The sequence below is a fragment of the Lutzomyia longipalpis genome, chromosome 2, assembly GCF_024334085.1.
Source record: "Lutzomyia longipalpis isolate SR_M1_2022 chromosome 2, ASM2433408v1".
Lineage (NCBI taxonomy): Eukaryota > Metazoa > Arthropoda > Insecta > Diptera > Psychodidae > Lutzomyia > Lutzomyia longipalpis.
Window position 1 is genome coordinate 23,421,899 of NC_074708.1, and position 24,351 is coordinate 23,446,249.

Genomic DNA, 24,351 nt, shown 5'->3' on the forward strand with positions numbered 1-24,351 from the left:
TAAATAAAAGAGAATTAAAATCATTCTAAAAATTTTCTATTACTAAGGAGAAATAACTGAAACTTGCATAAAACCTCAGATTAATAAGGAAATACCCAAATTTGGCACCATTCGATTTAAATAATTAAAATAAATCATTTTTATAATTACAAAAATTTTGATTAAATGAGTGCTTGTTTAAGAAAACGTATTTTTGAGATTTTTAGGTCGATTTTCTCAAAAAACCTTCTTTATCTAAACTCTCTAATTAAACTGTTAATATTATCATAATATTTTAACAAAGTAGTTGACAAAAAGTTTTGAATTAGTTTTTCGAGAAAACAATTTGAAATATTATGTAGAGATCTAGAAAAAAAATTTCCTTAACCCTTTCAGGTCCGCGATCAATCTAGCGAGCTGACTGAACTAAAAAAAATATTTTTTTTTGCTTCTTTTTAGCTCAAAAAGACATTTTTGGCAAAAAAAATAAACTCAAAAATTTTCGGTTTTTCGTTCTTCTTGATTCTGTGAATCTTTGGGGATGTCATTTTGTGGTCATAAAATGATCAGGAATTGTAAAGACATAGTCCTGTACTAATTTAGATTCAATATTCACAAAATAAGTATACAAAATAAAACATTTTCAAAATCGAGCCTTTAGGTCAACGTATGACCCAATGGACCTGAAGGAGTTAAATGAAACAGTTAAAGAAAAAAAAAACGATCTGTCATAATCTTATAAAATTTTTCGTAAGTGAATAGATTTGTTTGGGGTGGCCGCGACTGAGATCGCTTCCAATCCACTGCAGCTAAAGCAAGCTTATTGTGGGTCTCGTAAGTGAATATCTCAAATCTTATAAATGTACATAAATTGAAAGAAAAGATTTTTTTTTAAACCTTTATAACAGAATTGACTCCAAAATTTTTAAGTAATTTTTTATTAATTTTAAAATTTTCTGAGGAATTAAGTTTATGAGGAAAACTCGGAAAACTTAACAAAAGAATAAAAGAAAGTTTTAAGTTTTTCTATCCCTTTATTGTGATTTTCGTCTCATAGTATTTTAGCAATTATTCATTAAGGATAATACAACATTTTTTTTTCAAATCAGAACAATGATATACAAGTTTCTTCTCATTATCTCTCTACATACGTATTGGTATTTTATTATTTATTTTTTTTAATAATTTTTCTTTTATAATATATAATTCATAAATGTCTCAACAAAATTTTATTATTAGGTATTTCAATGGGGAAAGGATATCTTTTTTTTTTTTAATAATTTTTCTTGTAATAATAAAATCTACTCACTCAAGAGGAAATATTTCTAATTTCATGTCTTCCACCCTGATGCTCATACCACGCAAAATTATTGTAACTGTGAGGATTTTTTTCATTTTGATTTTCTCACCTTTAGCTATTTACAGAATATATATTTGATTTTTTCCCTTATTACACACAGTTAAATCATAACTATATGTATATTATTTTTTGCAATTTATTTACATAAAATATAAAGTTTTCACCCCATGTTGCGCCTTTTAATAAATTTAAGCCCAAATGTGAATTTTCTTTAAAACGCTTCTTAAATATTTTTTTTTACTCTACATTTGGACTCATTTATATAATATATAATTTTATATACGCATATTATATATATATATTTTTAAATAGTCATTGAAGATTCGTATAAGTTGATTAAAATTCGTTCTAACTTCATTGATGCTGTGTAAATTAATAGAAATGATTACGGAGAAAGAATAAAACGAAAAAAATCGTAACATTTCTGGAGAAAAAGAAAATATCGTTAAATGAGCAATATATATATCACAAAAACACATTTCTAACTTTCGCTTCTAAACATATAGTCTACATAATAATAATAATAATAGGATAAATTGTGTTCAAAGAAGATGATAAAGTAATGGTAAATAAGTATAGGTTTAATGTTCGAGGTTACATTACGTAATTACTAAACTTCTTCTAATAAATATCACATAATTAGAAATTGTATTAATAATTTTATTTTTCACTCTGTCAATTTTTCTTACTTTTTTTTGTCCAAAAAAAATATATTTTTTTTTATCAATTTTGTTAATTGTTTCGCAACAAAAAAAATCCGTTATAATAAATTTTGTATTATTTTTGATTCCAAAATAAACAAAGAAAAAATTTCTAAATTTTTTTAAGGATAAATAAAGAAAAGGGTATAAGAGCAGGTAGGAAGAATTGAAGTAAAAAGGATATATTGGGAAAGATTTTATATTGAAATGCGCATCTCCCCACTAAGAGCAAAGTTTTATTTATTTTTTCCACATTAGAGAGAATCCCTATGCCATACCCAAGTATGTTTCGTATGAGCAAATCTATGCGACAGCCACTGAGACTCGAGTAAATTGAAACGATCTTCGCTAAGGTAGAGCGGTTTGCCACGCCTGAAAGCAACAAAAATTAAATAATTAATAAAACAGGAAGAAAAATTTAATTCTTTTTTGATTTTTCCTTACTTCAAATCACGATCCTCTTCATCGTAGTCATCCAGATAGAGTGATCCCCACAGGCAGGCTCGTCGTCCTCGAATAACAATTATATACGTCGATGTTACAACCAGAAATATTCCAGTCCCTCCTCCGCATGTTATTGAATGCTAGAAAAAAATTATTGTTTTGATGACGTATTTTTTTTAATATTTTAAAATTTTGCAGCGAAATAACTTTCTGGAAAATTAATTAAACGATATTAAATCCTTTTCTTGTACCTGTAACACCATGAATCAATTTTTTTATCAGAAAATTAGGCTTTTGGTAAGTAAATTTTGCTTTCGATCAAAAAAATATTCCGTTTCGGTTATAAGAATGTTCTTTTTCGGTCAGGCGAACGCTATTTTTGGTCCCTAAAATGTTCCAATTCTAAGAGAAATATTCCATTTTGTCAGAAGAATTGATTAGGATAATAAAAAAGGATCCAAAATAAAAAGAAAAAATTCTGCTTTTGATCTGAAGAATATTCAGTTTTGGCCAGAAAAATTTTTCAATTCAAAGAGGAATGTTCCATTTTGTCAGAAAAATCTGCCATTTTAATCAGGAAAATATATAACAATCGAACAGGATAATAAGCTATAAATCAAGATAATTAACGATTAATCAGCGACATGGGTTCATGATCAGAAAAAAAAACTTTCTGTCAGGAAAAACAAGCAATTGATCAGGAAAAAAATACCTTTGTCATGAAAATATGAAAACATAATCATGTGAACATGCTATTGGGATTCGGAAAATGATTGAAAGTACAAAACATCATTAATTGTGGACTTCCTTTATAGATTTTTCGCAAGTGTTGAGTTTTTCATACAATTTTTCCCTTTGAGTCTTTCGATTGAAATAAAATTAATTTAGTGCTAAAACGGAACATTTTTTAGATCAAATGATTTGATACTTGATTCAAGAACGAAAAGGCATGAATTTTCGAATCACTCTCCACCCATTGGAAAAATAGATTTTTTTTATTTATTCTTCAAACTTTATTTGACCAAAAAAAGATTTTTTTCATTTTCTGTTCTTCTGATCAAAAGCAGAATTTTCTTACTAAAAACCCTTTTTTTTCAGATCAGAAAATGAGACCCTGACGCCATGATTTAGTGGGCGTCATATGGAGGCTGTAGACAACTCCCCCAGTAACCTCTGACTCATATTCTCAGCAGTTATACATTCGCAGAAGACTAACTTGACTATGTAGTTCAAGTCCACGTTTCTATTTTTTTATAAAAACTTTTTCTACAAAAACCGTTTTTGCGGATATTTTTACCACTGAATTATTATTCACTTCCCCACATTCTCTCATATTCACCTTTCATCTTCACCATCATGAACATCTCTTCGAGAATTTGCACCACCAAGTACAAATTAATAAATAAAACTGATACTTACCCTTACAGCCTCACAGCACTCCTGATCTTTGCAGCATTGTTGTTTTAGGCACACAATTGTACCACATAGAAGGCATATTGAACTTTCCAGAGGAACTTGGTGGCATTTTTGGCAAGTTTGCTCGTGGTAATACTACAAAAAATTCAATTAAAAACATAAAATTATTTGAATTGAACAAAATTTGCAATTTATTAACAAGAAAACTCACCGTGAAGAGTCTTTCATATTCGCGTGGCAGTTGCAAAAGTCTCGGTTGATACCAAACAGCATACTGATTGACAACAAGCTCCTGTAGGAGATTATACGGCGGTCTAATATCCATAAATTGTTCACACCATCGTGCTGGGAGTGATTTGTCTGTTCCTGGTACGAAACAGAGGGCTTTTGCGCCATTAAACACCTCCCAGTCCATTCCAATGGTCACCAATTCAAGGAAATACACCAAACGCACAAACTCAAGGTGTGGCGATGCAACATCAGGTAGCTCTTGATGGTACAGATGATGCCGCAAAAGGGCAGCAATGCGTAAAAATGGGAGACAAAGACGTTGCAATTGCTGTTCCATTGCTTGTAAATTCACACGACTCGTTGACTGATTTTTTTTAGAAGGAAAAAAAAGCCAAATTATTTAGTAAAAATTGGTAAAGGGAAATGTTAAAATATTTTTAATATTTACCGGTACTGTTTCATCGACAACACACTCCCTCCGCAAACGACGACATCGATCTGTGTGCTTGAGAACAAATGCCAATGCCATACCAAGATTCTCAATTTGTTCACCATCTGCAACATCCCATCGTTCCATTATGTCATTACACTCAAATTCCGTGAGTGTTACACAAATTTGCAGCACAACTTGGTAGTAAAGTAAATTGAACATTGCCTTTACGATGCACGTGAAATAGGCTACAAAAAGAAGAATTTTTGTTTCATAAATTTACTTTTTATCAAAGAATTTTCTTAAAAAAAAAATAAAATATTTACCAAGATCTAAATGAAGAGGAGCTAGAAGAATAAATTTAAGCATAAGCGCACATGGATCAGCAAGGAGGCTTGGTATTATTTCGTCAAAATACACCGGCACGGGGGCTTCATCCGTGAGAGGAATCCCACAGAGTTTTGCCCAAGATTGCCACATTGGCCACTCAATCATCACCCTCACATGCACCGATAGAACATGAAGGAGTGGAACTGAAAGAATTTTTTTTGCATAATAAATTAAATAAATTTCAAAGGGAAAATGTGAAAGAATAAACTTACCTATGCAGTCTCTTTTGGGTTTATATCGTACCGAATCATCGGTACAGAGTGATCCTCCACGTTGAATGATCTCCGCCTCGAGATTCGTACGGGCAATAGAGGTGACAAAGAGGAAGAAACTTTTCAATGTTGGTGAGACTCTCTTGGCTTTGCGTTGGGTACTATTTGTCATGTCCTCCATGGCTCTACCCATTGCCTCAGAAAGCTTCGTTGACATCCTCGGGCGTTCATTCTCCATAATAAGGGTAGTGAGTTCTGTGACTAGAGTGACATAGGGTGGTGCTGGGACACGTACAATTGGTGTCGGGCGATCAAGTTGCGGACTAAGGGGTAACACGGAATTTGATAGTTGCCTACACACCGGACAGAGGAATTCCCCACGTTCCACATTCAAATTCTGCGGGCGTTGCGATGAGAACAGCGACGAAAGGTACGCCTCGTGGCAGGTGAGATGCACATGATGACCACACGATTGTACGTGTACACCACCCTCCCAGGCGAGATTATTCGACAAATACCACGATGTCTCACCGAATTTCCACGTAAGAATCTCTGTGCGTCTATTGAATTCATGTGCAAGTCTCACATTTCGTCCCGGACGATTCTTCTCCTGATCACTCAGTGGCAATGCAAAGCGCTCCGACGTCTTCCTTCGATGCCCCACAACACTACTCGATTCCACCAACACAACAAGCCCAATTGGATCACTCTCCGTACTTGGGCTCGTACGATTGCATATAATACACACATACTCCTTCTCACGGGCCTCCTCAACTTCCTCATCTTCGTCACAGCAATCCATTGCTTCAGCCGCCATTGCCATAAATTGCTTTTGCTTATTCGCAAATTCCTGCATTAGCTTCTGTTGACGCTCTTTGGCACGCTTACTGCGCTCCTCCTTCTCACGCACTTCACGTGCCCTCTGCTCCGCTTGACGTTCTCTTTGGTTCGGCCACAGTTTCCTGCGAATGTCATTAATATTGGCAGCACAAGCATCATCCATTTTGGCAATCTTCCGCAGAACATTCCCAATAAAGTACGGACCATCACCGATACGTGAATCTGGCAACAGTTGTTGTGCACAAGCTGACGTTGAAGGTGCTGTTACACCTTTTAAAAAAAAATACAGAAATTCTTGTAAATATTTCGTTTAAATGAACGACAAATCAGGCCTGATGAAGAAGGAAAAAGAGCCTTCGAAATGTCGATTGTTTGAGAAACTGCTAACAGTCGTAAATCCTTCCCTTCCAACAACAACAACAACAACAACAACACACATAGCCATTTGTCCCATTACTGAGGTTGGCATCTCACACAAATTTTGGCTTGATTTTTTTAATGACCGGCTGCCAACCTGACGTCAAAATCAGACAGGCATTTTGTTGCATTGTGACTTTGTGTTAGGAATATTCCTCATTCATAAGTTTTATCACAAGCAACGATGCAGAGCAGTCAATATCAGTTCAAGAGTTGCCTCTCGTTGTAATATTACACTGTTGGGAACGAGTGGGGATATTCCTGACCGAATGAGATCTTTTTTCATATCTGCATTACAGCCTATCAAACACCACCGAGTCTCGAACCCGCCGACCCTCCCAGGGACAGAGCCAACGGACATTGGGACCGTCTGCTTTGCCACTGCTCCACTGGGCCGACTACAACATAACCCGATTCCCAAAATTCAAACATTAATGTACAAAACTCACCACTCGATGTAGACGGCATACTCTGACTAGACGGTCCAGCCTCAGCTTCTCCATCTCTTTCCGTGCCTTCTTCCAGGGAGAAACTATCAAGGGTACCACTAAGTTGCGAATGAAGCTTCAACAGGAGCGATATAATGCTCTCTTCAATGACAATAGTATCAGAATCTGATGCATTCACCCCTTCAACTTGACGCTTCTTGTTGGCTAAACGACGTGGACCCGCTGAACTTGCGGCCACAACATCGAGATTCCGACTTGGCACAGCTACTGGTTGAACACGTTGAAAGGGTAGAATCATACCTGTACCATTGCTATTTGTCGGTGAGAACATCTCACTCGTGCTACGGCTTGTTTCACCAGCAGCTAAACCCAAATCTCTCCGAATGGCAACCTCCATTCGACTCTCGGGTTCACGCGAAGAGGGCAGTGCCAGCCTAATTGGATACTCCGTAATGGCTTGCATGGATTCCGCTAGTGGAAGTGGTGGCAATGAATGCGTTGACGAAGTATCCTCCAGCATATTCATGTCTGGTCGTACAATAGATAAATCCTGCGGAACAGCCACCTCTCTATTGGACGGTATGATGACAACGGAGGTGTTGGAGTAGTCCATTTCATTGCCACTCACCAGCATTGGCAGTGTGTCACTTTCCGAAACATCCCAATCTAGGTCACTATCAAACGTCGTGGTGTTGTAGTTTGCCGGGGAAACTTGTGGTTCGGGTGGTGTTAGCGAGACACGCGTTACAATATGCCTGAGATTTTCACTGAGACAATCTCCAGGGTAGCAGTTTAGCAGCTCAGGTGGATCTCGAGCACTCCTAGCCGCAGCATGCCCCCGACCACGTTCAACAACTGAACTCCGTGACCATTTCTCCGTATTTGTCACGGCAATCTCCAGCAGGAACACCGCCAGAGCAAGCAAGTGCTCCGAAACGTTGTGCGAATGAACAGCTCGATGGAAGATGCTGAGAATTGTTGCATGAAAGACACGTGACGTCAAAAGGGAACTCGGATCACTGTATGCCTCCCCAACTGGTGCTGGTAAGCGAAATGGTGGCCAGAGATTTCCACTTTTAGGCATCTTTTGCTCTTGCTTCACATAATTACTAAATCTATCCATTGAATTCTGAAAATCCCTCCTATGCACCGCACGCAGAAGAACATGGAGTGGATCGTAGAATTTCTCCCACACCTCTGGAACCGGAATAAAGAGACCCTGCTCGAGATTTTCCGATCCCACTGGTGGTGGACGATACACCGAGAGTTCCTTGAGGAAATTCTCAAAATTCCTCGTGTGCGCATTCCCCGATCTCTCCGGCATCAGCTCAAGTAGCTGACTGTGCGTCCTGTCACCCGTTGCTAGGAGAGCACTAATCTCAATCTTACACTGCGTCGGTTCGTCATTACCCAAATTCGTGCGAGACGTCACGAGGGTTGCAATGAAAGTTAGGAGCCCCTCAAGCATTGAATCCTGTTCAATTTCCTGCGGCGACGTCAGGGGTCCCATACCAAGCCACTCCGATACACCAAACACATCAATTGCCGTTGTGAGAAAAGTCTCAGCTGGGATGTGGGTGGCGCACAATTGGAGAAAGAATAAATCCATATCCACCATTGAGTTGCAGAAGTTTGCCTGAATGTAGGTCATTGCTTGACCTTTAATCTGAAGGCCATTTCGTACCCAAATACTCGAAAGGATCTCATAGAAGAGACTCTGCAAATTTTAAAGGGAACATTGATATACAATCCTGACTCAATCAAACTTTCATAGGAATTGTAAAGTCGATAATTTAGGTCTTTAGTTAGTTTTGATTAGTTTGAATAAGACATTCTATCAGACTATAGTCTAAATATTTAATTACGTCCGTTCATTTCTGAATCGTATTGTCTTAAAGAGATCCCAAAAAACCTTAAACTTCTCTTCAAATTAATTCAGACTTTTTTTAATAGGAAGTATAATGTGGGGCAATAGAACCTACCGCACAAAAATCATTCCATTTCATTGTCGCGATAAAATGATACAACAAACAAATTCTATACTCTATTATGTGAGTCATATAAATATTGTTTTAAAATGTCACTCTGACGTCATATCCTTTAATTCTTTCGTGCAACAGAACCCTCCGAAATTGCTGATGTTGAACTTTTTTTTATTGATCGTGTTTGAAATTAATTTAATCATTGCCTTTCTCCATTTGTTTTTGTGTGTTCTTTACTCTATATCGTGCCCTACAATATTCCATTTACATAGATTAATTATTACCCCTATATATTGCACTTGTGATGCGAGTTATATGCACTGTACGACTAACACTGTGTACACTGTCAATTTGGAGACATACGAGACATACAATAGTATCATTCATTCATTTTCTAACCACTATAACGTTGTCTTTATTTTATCTGTTCAATAAATTAAAAGTTAGGGGTTCTCGAGAATGCCTCGGTAAGAGAATAATAACATAAATGAGCCTTATAGAACCTTAAATAACATTTTCTTCAGATCTTTCTTTTAGATAGTTTACGAATAAATCTCTATCAAAATCAGGTCCTTTTAGTTCTTTTACCTCAATTTTCTATTAAGAATCGCAGCTATGTTTTCAATACGACGAGAAAAAAAGAGAGCAAGATTAATGAAAAGAAAAAAATGAAGAAAAGACAAGTATTTTTAGCTAGAAAAATCATTATCATACATTTGGATAACAAAGACTATATATTTTCTGCTAGGTCAAAGATCACCAAGTGTTTAGAGTTTAGAGTCTTAAATCTCAAGAGTGACAATAAGAATCGTAAGAATTTAACTGAAAAGATAGACTCTTTATAAGTGCGTCAGTTGAATTCCTGTATCTTGATTCAGGCTGATTAAAACAACATTTTTCTGAGCTTTCGACTCAGTTCCAGATCTTTTTCAGGGCACCTAAACAGTATTTCTGAGAGGATCTTTTAATGTTTTGCTTTGGTTTTCTTACTTTTTCAAACAGGCCTAACTTATTTTACTAAAAGAGAAAGAATCCGTTGAAGAGTTAAGTAACAGAAGCTTTAGTCTGGCCTTTCTGGCCTTAAGTCTAAAATCGGCAGTGTCTAATATTGGTAGCCCTTAACTGGTTTTGCTCATCTTTAACTTCAAACCGTCTTTATAAAGCTTAAAACAGTCCACCACCAACCACAAGAAGGTTTCCTAAGATGTATCCAAGTTTCTCCAACAACAAAACATAAGTTTTAGTTTCATTCAAAAGCACGTGGCAGGTCCGGTTACATGTTAGTGCTCTTTGTGCCTGGGAAAACACTTTTCTCACTACAGTAGGAAATTCTCTTAAATAGTGACTTCTGTGTAACTATTTAGCAGTCGTTACACTCATGTCAGCAAATTCCATATAAGTGTGATATGTTGTGGTGTGGATAAAATCACATTTTGAAAACTTATTTGCCCGGGGCGGTTGTGTATACAGTTCGCTCCATTCTATCTCACTTCCATCACACTCCCGCTTATTTCAGCTTCAATTGTGTCTGTGCCATATGTATAGGCTACACTATATTCCCCCAAGAAAGGTTCAATTTAAAACTCAGCACCAGTGAATGTGAATCTGGCATTTGTTGATCTACCATCAAACTGAACAAGTGTGTAAATTTTCTTAGTCTCTCAATTTGTGTGTTTTTTTTCTGATTCATTCAATACAATAGCAATACAAAAAAACTGTGTGAAAAATGATTTTGTATTTTTCATCATAATCCATTTTCTATGGTGAGTACGTGTGGATGAATTTAGTAAGGAGAAGAGGATACTTAAGTTTAATTTTATATTATTCAGAGTGAAAATGTTATAAAAGAAAATCAAATTGACCGCCTCTTTCTCTCTCTCTCTTTTCCAGCCTTAGGATTGCCACCGAAAAACGATAAGGCGATCTTATAGAATTTCATCTGATGATAAAGAGACTGACAACGAGGCAACAATGACTACTGATAGAAAATTAAACATCTTACTAGTCTTCACAGTGATACTCATAGGACCAACAAGTGGCTTCATTGAGGATGCAATTGATGTCGCGAGATTACTTAAAGAGGTTTTTGCGAGTGTTGCCGAAGGGTGGCATCTTGTTGAACAAACTGAACTCAGTGATCAAATTGATCTACCCTTCATTAAGCACAAACACGAAAAGATCATGAGTAAGATGAATGAATTGTCCCAACAAATTCAAAATGTGGAATTTGAGGTATGTCCGAGACATGAGATATGTTTTTATACACATACATATACATATAAACGTTATATATATAAGATATTTTGTCAAGAGATCATGAAACTTCCTGTGCTTTCAATTGCCGTTGATGATTCATCTGCGTTTTTTTCTCTTCTCTTTGTATTCTTCTTGCTTTTCATCCACTTGGGATAAAAATGTAAATAACCACCACTAAAAGACGATAAATACAGCCACATGGACCATTCAGAGTATCAACCGTTTCATCCACAACAACTTCCAACTCGAATGGAGTCTCCATGAGTTGAAAGATCTCATGAATATGATCACCCTTGAGGATCAAAATATGCGACAATATGCCCAACATGTGGATAAGCTTGAAACAACAACCCTCCTACGTTACACAGAATCCATCGTTTCACCCAATTCTAATTCAGTTCAAGGATGGCTCGATAGGATAAATCTCCTTGTAATGGGTTCAAATGATCTCAAAGCAATCGGAAAGTCCGGTCTCTTCCAAATGATGGGGCACTACATGAAGGTAGGTTGAAAATTTACAATGTGTACATTCCTTCCTCTTTTTCTTCTCTCTCATGGCCTTTAACCCACTTTGCCAACATTGGCAAAAATTATTTTTCATGTTCATTCATTCCCCTTTCTTCAATTTGTACATATAAGTAGGTATTACATACCAAATAAAGAGGTATGCGTATTATATGTAAGAAAGAATAAATTGTTAAAATTATGCTGACACGTCAGAGACCCATTTCTTTGTCTAGACGGATGAGTGTGAGAAATAATATCGCACTTTCAACCACTAAATTGATGCAAATCAATTAGACTTCTCTTGTCTTTAATACAAACAACTTAAGGATTTTTTGTGTGATGATAATTTTCAAAAAAATGATCTATAACTGAACAGTACAGTGGTGTTCCGTTTATCGTATTTGTGAATTTTTGCTTTAAGTCAATATTTGAACTTTCTCGAGACGTTGAAAGTGAAGATTTTTGATTTGTCAAATGTGTTATTAATTAATCTATCGGACAAACGAAATTTTCGCATTTTCAAAAATGCGGAAAAGTCTAATATTATTGGTTGAAATTCGCTAGTAAGTTCTATTAATTACTTAAGCGAAGCTAAAGTTTTTAAGCTGAGTTTGAGTTTTTAAAAGCAAGCCGAAGTTTTAAAATTAGGCTGAAGTTCTTTAAGCTAAGCTTGACTTTTTAAGGTTATACCTAAGTTATTAAAGTATTCCGATGTTTTTTTTTTAAGTTAAGCTCAAGTTTTAAAAGTAGGCCGAACATCTAAATAAGCTAAGCTTAAAGTTTTTAAGCTAGGCCTAAATTTTTTAATGTAGTCTTAAGAAGTTTTTGAGGCTAAACTTAAGTTTTTAGAGCTTGGTTTGAGGTTTTAGGACCAAGCCTAGGTTTACTAAACTATGCCAAAGTTTGTGATTTTCTATGTGCAAAATTTAGTTTAAAATACTTAAGCCATGTCCAAGAAAACGAACACTGTAAAAGAAATAGGCTAAGACGAATTTCGTGAACTTCAGTCATCGACTTAAATTAAAACTCAAAAAAATACTCAAGCAAAGCCCCAGTGTAAAGACTGAATTACTATTTAATGAAAGAATCTGTGCATCTACTTAAATAACCTTAAGATGATTTTGCTGAAAAATACAATTTTCATTTTTCAATTTCAAACAATACAACAGCACAAAAATGGATGTTACTTGAGAAGGTAACACGATGCCCCTCACTAAAATGAAAATACTATACATTTTAGCATGAAAAATGTATGCCAACGCATTAGTTATTGCTAATTTTCAATGATTCTTTGTGAAATTTAAGCTACTTAGCAGGTGCTTTTCTATCTCTCTCTCAAATTTCTGTATTGTTTCAACGTGAAAATCTCCCTTCCCTTAACCCCATAAATTATTGATTAATACTTGATGTGGATAAGCATTAATTATTTAGCAAAGCGAAGAATTTTCCACTTGTGTGTATGAAGCATTCTATGCTGTGCACTTTTTTTATGTTGCATGCTGGAAAACATGTGCAAAACACACGGATTAGGGTGGGGATATTCAATGTGTATTGATGCATTACACAAAATTACGTTTTTACAACAATTCATTGATTTTTCTTTCATGTGTGTTGATGTGAACAGGTGATGTTGATATTTTATAGTGCAATTATTCCCATGGATTTTTGTTGCTTTTGGATGTTTTTCTCAATACTCATGCCCACAATTCAAAATCATCGTGTTGGGGGGCTTTCAAAAGTAGGGGAAGCTCAGGCTTCTCTCATTCCCTACTTGGCAGTTCGACCCGTTCGACCAAAATTAATATAATATTAAATAAACTGTAAAATTTGTCTCTGTTTACGACGGATCCATTGAGTTGTGGTAGTGTCCCGCATATATATAAAATATTCTTTCTTGTCTCCCCTACTCGCATATGTATTACACATCAGCAGCAGCTTTATTAGTTGTTCACATTTAAAAACGTCCCTCTCTTCGCAACATGTACACAGTGAACAAAAGAGACCTCCAACAAGAGCTAACACGGATAACGAAATCAACAGTGATTCTCAGTATCAAAGAGGAAATATTCAGTGAAATACATAATTTGTGAATTTCTCCTCCCTTATGTGTGTACAAAAAGAACTATTTTTCTCAAAAGTTTTTTTTTCTTCGGACTGATTAGCACTAAAAGTACAACATTCGATTTTGAGTGATTAAAAGAAATATTTATCAAACATTTCGTTGTGAAATTAAATAATGAATTTCTGTTAAACACAGAATTGTGAGAAAATATTGAAGGATAAAGAAACTGTGAGAATTTTCCACTTGTTTCATTACAAAAATATTTTTTTTTAAGTGGAAAATACATTTGATGAGATAAACTACTTTTCATTCCTCACAATAAAAACTTCTGTACAAATTGACGACACTGTTAATCACACAATGTTAGTACAGATGTTTTCTCTTGTGATTAACACCAAATTCAGTGTTTTTCCCCAAATTCATTCGAATTATTGCTTTGAGACGGATGATTTCTCACCATAAATTGTCCATTGAAAGACGAATTTTTAATATAAATCCTATCTTGTTAAATGCGACATTTGCAGAGAGACCGAATGTTAATGAATACTGGGAATTCCCGGAATTCATTTTGTGAATTTTGCTTATTTATTCATCTCTTCCGCTCCTTTTTCTTATTTTTTTTTCAACCCAAGTGAAGATAAAAAAAAAATAAATAAATATTTGTATCTTGAATTCTCAAGACAAAGTTTAGAAAAATAAATCGCAAAAATAAATATTTCTGGCATAAATTAAATAAAATGATGGGATACATTTAGAGACCTTTAACTCATGCTACTGATAACATGTGCACATTTTTATTTAGCAGCGTTTATATATTCGTGACTATGTATTTAGTTATCATGTAGTTAAATTATTTATGTTCTCACCTAAGAATGCATAAACTTTGCAAGAAAGCTCATTAGAATTGATAAAAGTTTTTGAAAAGTTTGTGTCTTTAAAATGCAAAATAAATTTTCTAAAGTTTATCAAAACTTTATGTGAATTAATAATTTTTCAATATGTAAAGCATCACTGAGTTCTCTCGCATATAAAACTCTCAGTGTATGATATTTTATTATTTTCAGTTGAATTATTTCACGTTTCGCTGTGTAGATTGCGAAAAGGAAAATATAAAAAAAATATATGTGAAAACAGTTGATAATCATATTCTGAGAATTCTTTTTTTTGCGCAATTTTTGATTCTCTTTTTCTTCTTCTCTGCTAATAAACTTATAAGCACTTCTCTCTATTCCTTCATGTTAATATACTTTATGGATTAATACACTGCGAGGAAAAGAACATAACTACTACATGCTTAAGTTTTTTTTCTTCTTTAGCGTGTCGCTCAATTACCTTTTCAATCTTTTTCTATTTCTTATTTCAATACTAAAACATCATAAAGCTCACAATTTGACTTTCTTCAGATTAGGTAAAAATATTATTATATAATCCAACCAAATGGAAGTAATTTCCCTAATTTTGCCTATCTATGTGAATTTAGTGCTAAATCAGTCCGAGTAATCGAGAGTTGAGTTAAATTATTATTTTTTGCTTCTGTGTCTGCTGACACTATCAAAAAGCAATCAAGTTATTTTTATTTATTTATTTCATCAAGAATCATATAAGAGACAGAACTGAACAAATATATATTATAATAAACTCCCAAAGTGAAGTGAATGTATCATTCAACGGAGAGGTATATAGTATCAAGAGGTGTTGACAATGTGTCATTGTGAGTGAATTAAATTGATCAAGACGGAATATAGCGCAAAATAAGAAGGTGTTTGACACAAAATGAAGTGGATAAGTGTTTGTGCTGTGATTGTGATAATCGCAGGAGTAGTAAATGATGGTGTTCATGCTGGCAAAGGAACCACCATTATTGACACCCTCCGTGATTACTACTTGAAACTCGAAGATGATGCGTGGAATGTTGTGAATATGGGCAAAAATCCCGATCGTATCCTCCCAATTGTATATAAACTATACAAAATGTTTGCCCTCAAAAATATCACCTACGAAATGGAAGATTACGAATTGGTGTCCCTCGATCGGATCTACGAATGGAAATTACTTGAGAGAGATCTCATGAGTGTGAGGACATTATTTCAAAATTTCCGTGAAGAATTGGAAAAGCAAAAAATGACCAATTTTGATGAATTATCCGCAACGGATTTTGCCGAAACTGTCTTTGAGGACAAAAACTTTCCAGTTCCCCAAACTTTTGATCAAATTGAAAGTATTATGGTCAATCAGGGATTGTACTATAAGGCTATGGTGGTAATTATATTGTTTTCCATTTCATATGAGCATTGTTTGTACATACTTTCTGCCCTTAAATAGTTGTCTCATTTTTTTTAATACATAATCAATTTACAAAGAACAGGAATTGAATTTTCTGAATAAAAATTCAGAAAATTCAGCCTGTTCTTTAGGAGTGCAAAACTTATATGTAAAAAAATACGATTTTTTAAAAATGGAATTTAAATAATTAAAACAAACTACAAAAGATATAACTTCAGAAAAAATGTCAAACATTTAATAAATAAACATCAAACCGTAAGAAGAAACATCTCCAAATGTAAGAAATGTCAAAATTTGATATAAAATAATCAAAAAAATCAAAGTAAAAGTCAAATTATAAGATAAGAAACGTCAAAAGATAGAAAAGAATCATCAAACGATTGGAATGAAACGTAAAACGTAAAAAATTCTAAAATGTTAGAAAGGAAATGTCAAAAATAAAAAAGAAACATTAGGAGTTAAAAGAAATCGTCAAACTTTGAAAATTCAAGAAATCGACAGTTTTCGTTACTTTGTCTTGCATTAAATGAGTAAATTTTAACCACGTCAACCTCCTTAAAAAATCTCTAGCTACACCCCTGACCAAGAACTATTTTGATGAAAATTTATAAGAAACTATATAACTAATTTGAAAGTAAATACTTTAGTTGTTTAATTTGTAACAATTTACTTTGAATGAATGAATTTTCTCATCAATTCGAAAAAAATATTATTTTTATTGTTTAAGAGGCAATTCTTTTACTTCCCCAATGTAAATAATTGCAAACTTTTGCCGTATTTTAACGCAATTTCCATTCTTTTCTTTCATTTCATTGCAAATGCCAACCAATGGGAAAATAGGAAGTAAAAGATCAAGTATGTTCGAGTCAGAAAGCAGCCCAGCAAGTGATCTATCAGATGTACAGTGCCATTTCCCTGACAGAACTCAAGGGGTATGCAATGATGCAATTCTCCTGGATGCTCCTAAAGACATTCGGCAAGGGAAATTACACCCAAGAGGCCCAATTGATGCGACAACGCTTTGAGAATCGTACCGAAAGGACACAGGAGCTCGTTAAGCGGGTGATGGAACGTTCTGAGCTCAGTGTATGGCGCTGTGATCCCGATGTACATGTTGAGGGTGAAACATATGAGCAATTTACGAGACTCCTTCAGGGTTACATTGAAAATGAAGTTGATATGAATACCGATGGGACGTGCAAAGAAAATTGTGCAGCATATACCTTCACTGAGAGTCATGGTTGCTTCAAAGATCTCTACTGTGCCCAACAGCCACAGTGCAAGGGGAAAATTATCAATTGCACCTACGTTGATTCAGACATGTGGATTTGTCCATCGGTAAGTGTCTTTAGCGGGGCAAAATTAGCCTTTTTTGTTGTTGTTTTGTAATGATTAATTTTGTTCTGAATGTTTCAGAAATTGCACACAAATCGACGCTATGAGTACATTCGGTATGAAAATGGACGTGTATTGGGTGAGGAAAGTACTTGCGTACGTGGAACAACCAAGGTCGATTCTTGGTGGCGTTGGCTCTTCTGGCACTGCAGCTACTGCTTCTGTCTATGCGACGAGCAAGGCTACAAATCCGACAGATATTTCAATCTACGCGAAACTGTGTCTGACATCGACAGAAATAAGTGAGCTGAATTAATTTATTAAACAATTCTTGTTGGAAAATTCTAACAAAAATTTTAACCTTTTCTAAACTTTTTTTAGGGTCATCGTAGGGGTACGTTTCAGGAAGGTAAACCGCATTATGCACCTTCAAATTCAACAGGGTGAACTCCTACCACGTGGCGTCATTAATGCTTCAACAGTTGAATGGAAAGCAGTCAATGACTACCGCTTATTGGATTCAGGACTAAAGAATGGTGTCGATTACCACACAATGGAATGGAATAAGCGTGCAATTGATCTAGATGACCTACAAGCAAATCCTGGGCATGTTGTAACAGGCGTCAAATTCCGCAGTATTGGCCCACGTGTGAATCTCGAAATACGTGTTCAGGAATTCAATTTTGAAACTGGGAAATTGGATAATGTTGGCGTTTGGATATCTAATGATAACACCGAAGTAGGGACAAACCAAAGGTAAAGTTCTTATTGAGAAAAAAAAACCCGAGAAAATCTATTAAAATTAATTTCTCATCTTGTTGCAGAACTCGAATTTATTTGAGAAATCCCGATGTTCCCACAAAAGGCAAAGCCCGCTCACAGGTTGATTCAAAAACAAATCAATTCATTGAATTCACCCACACCGATATGGATGCAGATGCAGCCCAAACAACTGTACCCTTCTTAGATGCTCAGGACGTTGTATCCGTACCACCAGTACCCCTATCAGGAATTGGTATCTACCACAAAGGTCTCCCACTCTCAGGTGGTTTTGTAGCACCCAAATTAATCGTCTACAATATGGCACAACATGTCTACACACCAAAACCAGGACAGGAGGATCTTTGGGACACATACGGCTAGGTCCAACCACTCAATTACTTTTTATTTAAGCTCAAATACGTTATTTAAGCAATAGCATTCCCATATAAGGAATTTTATACGTCAAACTTTATCAAAAAGCATTAACTTTTCAACATGATATTTATGTCAAAATACGTGGGGAGTTTGTCGATAAATTTCCGTGAAAAAAAAAATTTTTTTATTAATAACATTCCCACGTAATATTTCTTTTTTTGGCAAACTCTTTAAAACATCAAGAGAAAAACAAGAAAGAAAAATGAATGTAAGAAAAAAGGAGAAAGAGTATAAAGTTTATAATTTTGATTTGTAAATTGCATTTTAGGCAACAAACTTCAATGTGAATTGTAAAAGATTAATAAAAAAAGTGAAATATTAAGTGTAATTTACTCGTAAAAAATTGTAACAGTGAATTTAATAAATGTATAATTTTAATAATCTGAATATCCTCTGAGTTTATCAATATTGTGTGCTTTCTAATCAACAGATATTATTCATAGGATTTTTTTTAAAGTTCAACTTCAAAATTCTTTAAAAACGTCAAATTTTAACTGAATTTATTCTTAAACTTTTTCTATAATCGAATCTTTTCGGATTTTGCAAAAAAAGCTTTTTATGGAACTTTTATGCGTTCAAACTTCAGAAAAAAAAATATAGAAGAAGAAAAAAAGAAAATTACTAATTTTTCAGCCTTTAGTTTTTTTTACGTAAAGGGGTGAATAACTTCTCAAATAAGAGACATAAACATTAAGAAAATAAAATAAGTAAATAATACAATAAAACAAATGAACAGTGTTAAATAGTTAACCGATGACAAATTCAACACATAAAACGGGGAAAAATATTTCTTTAAACTAATAAAATAAACACGTGCAAGAAAAAACTCATTATGATTTGTTAGGCAATCATAATTTCCGGAATAATTTTTGAATATTTTCCAAGAAAGAAAAATTGTACTTTGTGCCACCACAGAGTGATTAAGAGTTATTGAATGTTGACCATTTTACAATGTGTTTCATGTAAAAGTAAGGAAATTGAACTCTAAATTGGACACACTTAAAATAAACCAATTTGGGAATGAATTGTCTAACACACATACATATTTGTTCGAATGGAGAACTCTTACAAAACGTAAAGAAATACCAATTTAATGACCCAAAATTTAAGTGCTGAGCCATACTAATTAATGCTAAAACTCAATGATGTCACACAGAGTCCACGTTGTGTATTAGTTGTGTCGAAAATATGCACAAAGATGTAAGATAAGAAAAAAATGAACTCACCTGAACACGCAATGGGTGCATCATGAGAAGTTTCAGATCTTCCGATGGCAGAATGTCTTTTAGTGGCATTCCCATTGTTCTAACAGCTTGACATGTGAACGCGGCAAGGTACCGATGCAGGGGAAAGTGAAAAGAAGCGTGCATCATTTCATTCTACACGAAGGAAATGGAGTAGAAAACAAACCATTAGTCAAAGAAAAAAAAATCGATCATTTTGAATGAAAAATTTTTTTTACCTTTTCAATTTTTGGATGAGTAAAATTAATTGCTTCTATCCAGTCTTGAAGGTAGCTCACACACACACTCATAATTTTCTTCGCAAGATCAGCATGTGCCGAATCACGGAGGTGCGAAATAATTGACCACATTGGATACGCACTGGCCTCAAGTTCGCACGAAAAGGCAGCATAGTAGGAGCTTGGTTCAAATTCAACATGACTCCCCGTCTCGCGGACATTCACATTCATCCCCTGGAGCATTGAGAGGAATTGAAACCACATATCAATGAGATTATCGTCGCGCAGAAAGACAAGCGCCACGGATTCGTGTGAGAGAACATTGTTGAAGTCCGATACAAGGGGCCAGTAGCAATGTTCCTTCATCACACGCTTAGCGCAGTCGATGACAAAGTGAAAATTCTTGTCAGGGTCTGTTAAAAAAAAGGAAAAGAGAAGAGAAGAATATATCAATTATCGTATAATTAAATAAATTCTCTTTTAAGCTCTGACATACTAGTTTTGTTTTTTTTTTACTAATAAAACTAAAATTAACACGAGAAACATTTTTAGAAGATTTAATTTAAATATTGCTCAGAAGTTTTGTTTTTTTGTAAAATTAAAAATAAAGGTGTTTACCCATTTTCTTTAGAAGAAGCCCCTCATTCGAGGAGCCCACGTAGTTTTGTAAAATATTTAAAAATGATAAGGCATCGATAAAAGGGACTTGACTTTTAATTTTTTCCATTAGAATCAGTTAGAAAAATTCAACAACGATTTGATCAAAAATGCAAACAATGACGTCACCATTGTATTTTTTATCTTTAATGCATGAAGCATACAATGAATGAAATGAAAATGAATGTAATGAAAAAAAAGTAACAAGAAGAAATAATCAAAGAGACTTTTCATTTTCTACCTTTTCTACTGAAATGAGTTGGAAAAATTTGGAAAAGATTTGCCAAAAAAATATATTGGTGACGTCATTTTTTGCATTTTTTAGCAAACCATTTCCGGCTTTGTCTAGCATTTATCTAGCAAAAATGAAGTTTTTTTTTTTGAACTTTTTGAGCGTCACGGATGCATTTTTGAACGTCAAGGATACATTTTTGTGCGTCACGGATGTATTTTTGAGCGTCACGGATACATTTTTGATCGTCACGGAAACTTTTTAATCGTCACGGATGCATTTTTAGGCGTCACGGATACATTTTTAAGCGTCACGGATACTTTTTGATCGTCACGGATGCGTTTTTGAGCGTCACGAATGCATTTTTGAACGTCAAGGATACATTTTTGTGCGTCACGGATGTATTTTTGAGCGTCACGGATACATTTTTGATCGTCACGGTTAAGGCTCCAACAGATGGACGAGAAATTCCTCGTGCGGTGCGGCGCGGCGAGGTTTTCGTGGCCCATCGTCGCTTCGGATTGGCCGAAAAACGTTCTCGCACGGTGCGGTGAGAGTGTGTGAGCCATCTCTCGCTTCTGATTGGCCGAAAACCTCGCCGCACCGCACCGCACGAGGAATTTTTCGTCCATCTGTTGGAGCCTTTACTTTTTGATCGTCACGGATGCATTTTTGTGCGTCACGGATGTATTTTTGAGCGTCACGGATACATTTTTAAGCGTCACGGATACTTTTTGATCGTCACGGATGCGTTTTTGAGCGTCACGGATACATTTTTAATGGTCACGGATGCGTTTTTGAGCGTCACGAATGCATTACTTTTTAATTTTATGTTAATGCATTGCCGATGATTTTTGACTACAGTTTTTTTTATTATTCATTGAAAAAAATGCAATTGTGACGTCACTGTTTGCATTTTTGGGCAAAATGTTTCCCAGACTTTTCCCAGTGGATCTCCGTGGAAATTGGGAAGTTTCTTTGGCTATTTCTTATTCATTTCTGATACTCTATGTATAAGATTACGTCTATCGATTGAGACGTTTTTCTATGGAAAGCGGGTAAACTCCTTTTCTCAAGTACATAGACTATTAGAATTCACAAAATTCTCTACAAAAAGTAATTAAAACCAGAGAAAAAACTTCAATTTTCTAATTTTAAATTAATCTTTTATAGTTAAAGAAAAAACCAGAATCAAAAACAATTCATATTCAGGCCGAAAAAGGCCTGATTAACGTTTTTTATTTCTTTGAACAATTTAGACGAGCTGTGTTGTGAAAGAAACACAACTAAATGACATTAAATTCGAGGCGTCTTTTTTTATATGAACTGAAAGAATTGTTAATTTCTTTGGCACTTACCATGAAGAGTGTTCAAAATGAGAATTTTCGACATCATTAATTTGAGACTAATTATCATAACGTGTAGTAAACTCAATTCTTCGACCATTTTCAGTGCTAGACTCTCATTAGAGAACAATTGAACACTCATGTGCACCACCCTATTGCTCAATGTGTCTGGATCTTTGGACATTTCCAAAACACTGGGAATACGGCTGTAATGCATCACAAATGTCCGTGTCAGATGTTCCTGCAATTATCATTAATAATAATAATAAAATGTTAAAAATATTTTATAATATTCTCTCAACTCGATGAAGTTCTCTGTCACAGCCATCATCATCATCATAAATCAACACAAACATTTTATTTATTCGTAAAAAAAAGGAAGTAAATTCAACCACCAATCTTTTATTTTTGACTTTCAGGAGATGTGATGCCGTTTTGTTGAAGAAATAAAGCAAAATATTAACTCATCACTCACCTTGTAATCTTGATCAGGCAACATATTGAGCAGGAAACAAACGATATTCTGCGGAAATTCAAATTTAAATGTCCAAAAGATGAATTCCTGCAGCAATGTTATGTGTGCTATCGTCCTTCCAAGTGCCGGGAGATGTTCGTACTCATCTGGTGGTTCAGGACTTGGAAATGCCTTGACAGCATCTTCATACTTTTTCTTACTCGACGCCAAATATCTCCCGTATTTATTATCAGGAAATGGTGGTTCGACTAATTGCTTGTACAGCTGAAAGTTCAGAGGGAAAAAAAAGAGAAAATTCATACATGAATATTGTGCCCTTTTGTAGAACGCAGCGTGTGTGTGTTTATTCACAGGAAACTATTAAAGTGTTCTTGAAAAAAAAATTCTATTTCACATTTTGATTAATTAACAAGACACACGATATTAGCTACATTATGGGAGCAATGTCACAATTAATCTTGTCTTATTGATCTTTTTAATTTCTCATTAGTTTATTGAATAAATTAATAAAATGGTGCATTGATTTTATTAGTTTTTCAACATTATCAGAGAGAATGAATTATTAAAAATCAATGGGTGCTTATCTGGCAAATATTCTCTAAAAAACTTTCTATTGTAAAGCATAAAAACATCAAAACAACATTGTTTTCCCCTTAAGAAAAAAGAATTGACATAAATTTCGAAAAGTTAGGTAAGTAAAAAAAATATATAAATTCAAAGAGATAAATTGCAATTAAAAATAAAATATTCCAAGAGTGACTTTCCGTGCACATTGCTCTGTAAACCCTTTGCAAAGACCTCTTCTACTCGTGGTGCGAAAAGGTAAATAAACGTGAAAGAAAAACAACATCTCGTGGGTCAATATGGAAAATTGTAGTGGAGACTTGATAAACGTTATACGGTATGGGGTCTATTTTGTAAAAAAGGGGAGATGAAAGAAGACATACAGTGTAGAAACAATAAAAAAGTAAGCATAGTGCATTATTAATATTAGCTGAATGGTATAGGTAGGTATATAATGTATTTGTATGTAAGTTTATATATTTTTTTCTCTATAAATTATAATTTGTTACCTCTGGATTAATTAATGCTCTGGTCATGACTCGCCGCATCAATTCGCCCATGTTGTTAAATTCCATTAACATACTGCAGTATTCATCGCACTCATTGGCTGCCTTGCTGTAGCTGTAGGATGCATCAGCAGCACGGATGTTACCATTCTCCCGGAAATGCTGAAGCAGCCGCAGAAGAAGACGCGGCATGATCGCCTCCGCTACCGACATTAGATCATCTGGTACGGGAGCATTGTTGGCACAATAATTGATCCCATGGTCCGTGCAGAAACCCTCCGCCTTCATTACGGACGTGTCCCCGCAATCGCAGGCGCCGCCCGCCTGCGACAGGAACATATTGAAGTCATGCGTCGAATGATCGCCCTTCTTGAAGCACTCCCGGCATATTGACATGCAGGGAGAGATACCACAGGTCCGACATCGATACGCCACCACATGGGGGATCCATACGAGGCCGCATTTGGCGTGATTATCGAAGCCACGAACTGAAACGACACATCAGGAGAAGAAGGGTAAACATTGCTTTGTAATTATTGCAAAAGAATTATGAATTGCGTTTTCTTCCTGTCTTCCCTTTCTTATATATCTACATATACATATACATATATGTGGGCA

At 34.9% G+C, this 24,351-nt stretch overlaps 2 protein-coding genes across 8 annotated transcripts in view; one reads left to right on the forward strand and one right to left on the reverse strand.

Annotated features, from left to right (window-relative positions):
* Positions 1 to 2,018: 2,018 nt before the first annotated feature.
* The window catches only part of LOC129789558 (E3 ubiquitin-protein ligase Ubr3), a 31,389-nt gene continuing 9,056 nt past the window's right edge, over positions 2,019 to 24,351 (reverse strand). The window contains exons 3-15 of the mRNA XM_055826418.1: positions 23,737 to 24,221; positions 22,664 to 22,927; positions 22,201 to 22,429; positions 19,954 to 20,366; positions 19,718 to 19,870; positions 6,870 to 8,586; positions 5,164 to 6,273; positions 4,888 to 5,094; positions 4,580 to 4,809; positions 4,112 to 4,495; positions 3,904 to 4,035; positions 2,485 to 2,624; positions 2,019 to 2,412 (exon numbers count right to left, since the gene is read on the reverse strand). Coding sequence (XP_055682393.1) covers positions 2,295 to 2,412; positions 2,485 to 2,624; positions 3,904 to 4,035; positions 4,112 to 4,495; positions 4,580 to 4,809; positions 4,888 to 5,094; positions 5,164 to 6,273; positions 6,870 to 8,586; positions 19,718 to 19,870; positions 19,954 to 20,366; positions 22,201 to 22,429; positions 22,664 to 22,927; positions 23,737 to 24,221 — 5,582 coding nt within the window. The 3' untranslated portion in view covers positions 2,019 to 2,294. The remainder of the gene's footprint in view (positions 2,413 to 2,484; positions 2,625 to 3,903; positions 4,036 to 4,111; positions 4,496 to 4,579; positions 4,810 to 4,887; positions 5,095 to 5,163; positions 6,274 to 6,869; positions 8,587 to 19,717; positions 19,871 to 19,953; positions 20,367 to 22,200; positions 22,430 to 22,663; positions 22,928 to 23,736; positions 24,222 to 24,351) is intronic.
* Positions 10,346 to 18,878, forward strand: LOC129789617 (uncharacterized). Of its 7 annotated transcripts, XM_055826577.1 has the most exons (7): positions 10,346 to 10,614; positions 10,742 to 11,083; positions 11,289 to 11,609; positions 16,800 to 17,297; positions 17,376 to 17,596; positions 17,676 to 18,050; positions 18,119 to 18,878. In XM_055826577.1, exons 2-7 carry the CDS (start codon positions 10,823 to 10,825, stop codon positions 18,435 to 18,437), a joined length of 1,995 nt encoding a protein of 664 aa, XP_055682552.1. In that variant the 5' UTR covers positions 10,346 to 10,614; positions 10,742 to 10,822; the 3' UTR covers positions 18,438 to 18,878. The 7 variants fall into 7 exon arrangements, with proteins under 7 accessions (XP_055682552.1, XP_055682553.1, XP_055682556.1 ...); XM_055826578.1 differs by lacking the exons at positions 10,346 to 10,614; positions 10,742 to 11,083; positions 11,289 to 11,609 and adding exons at positions 13,381 to 13,720; positions 15,271 to 15,935; XM_055826581.1 differs by lacking the exons at positions 10,346 to 10,614; positions 10,742 to 11,083; positions 11,289 to 11,609 and adding exons at positions 13,571 to 13,904; positions 15,157 to 15,935.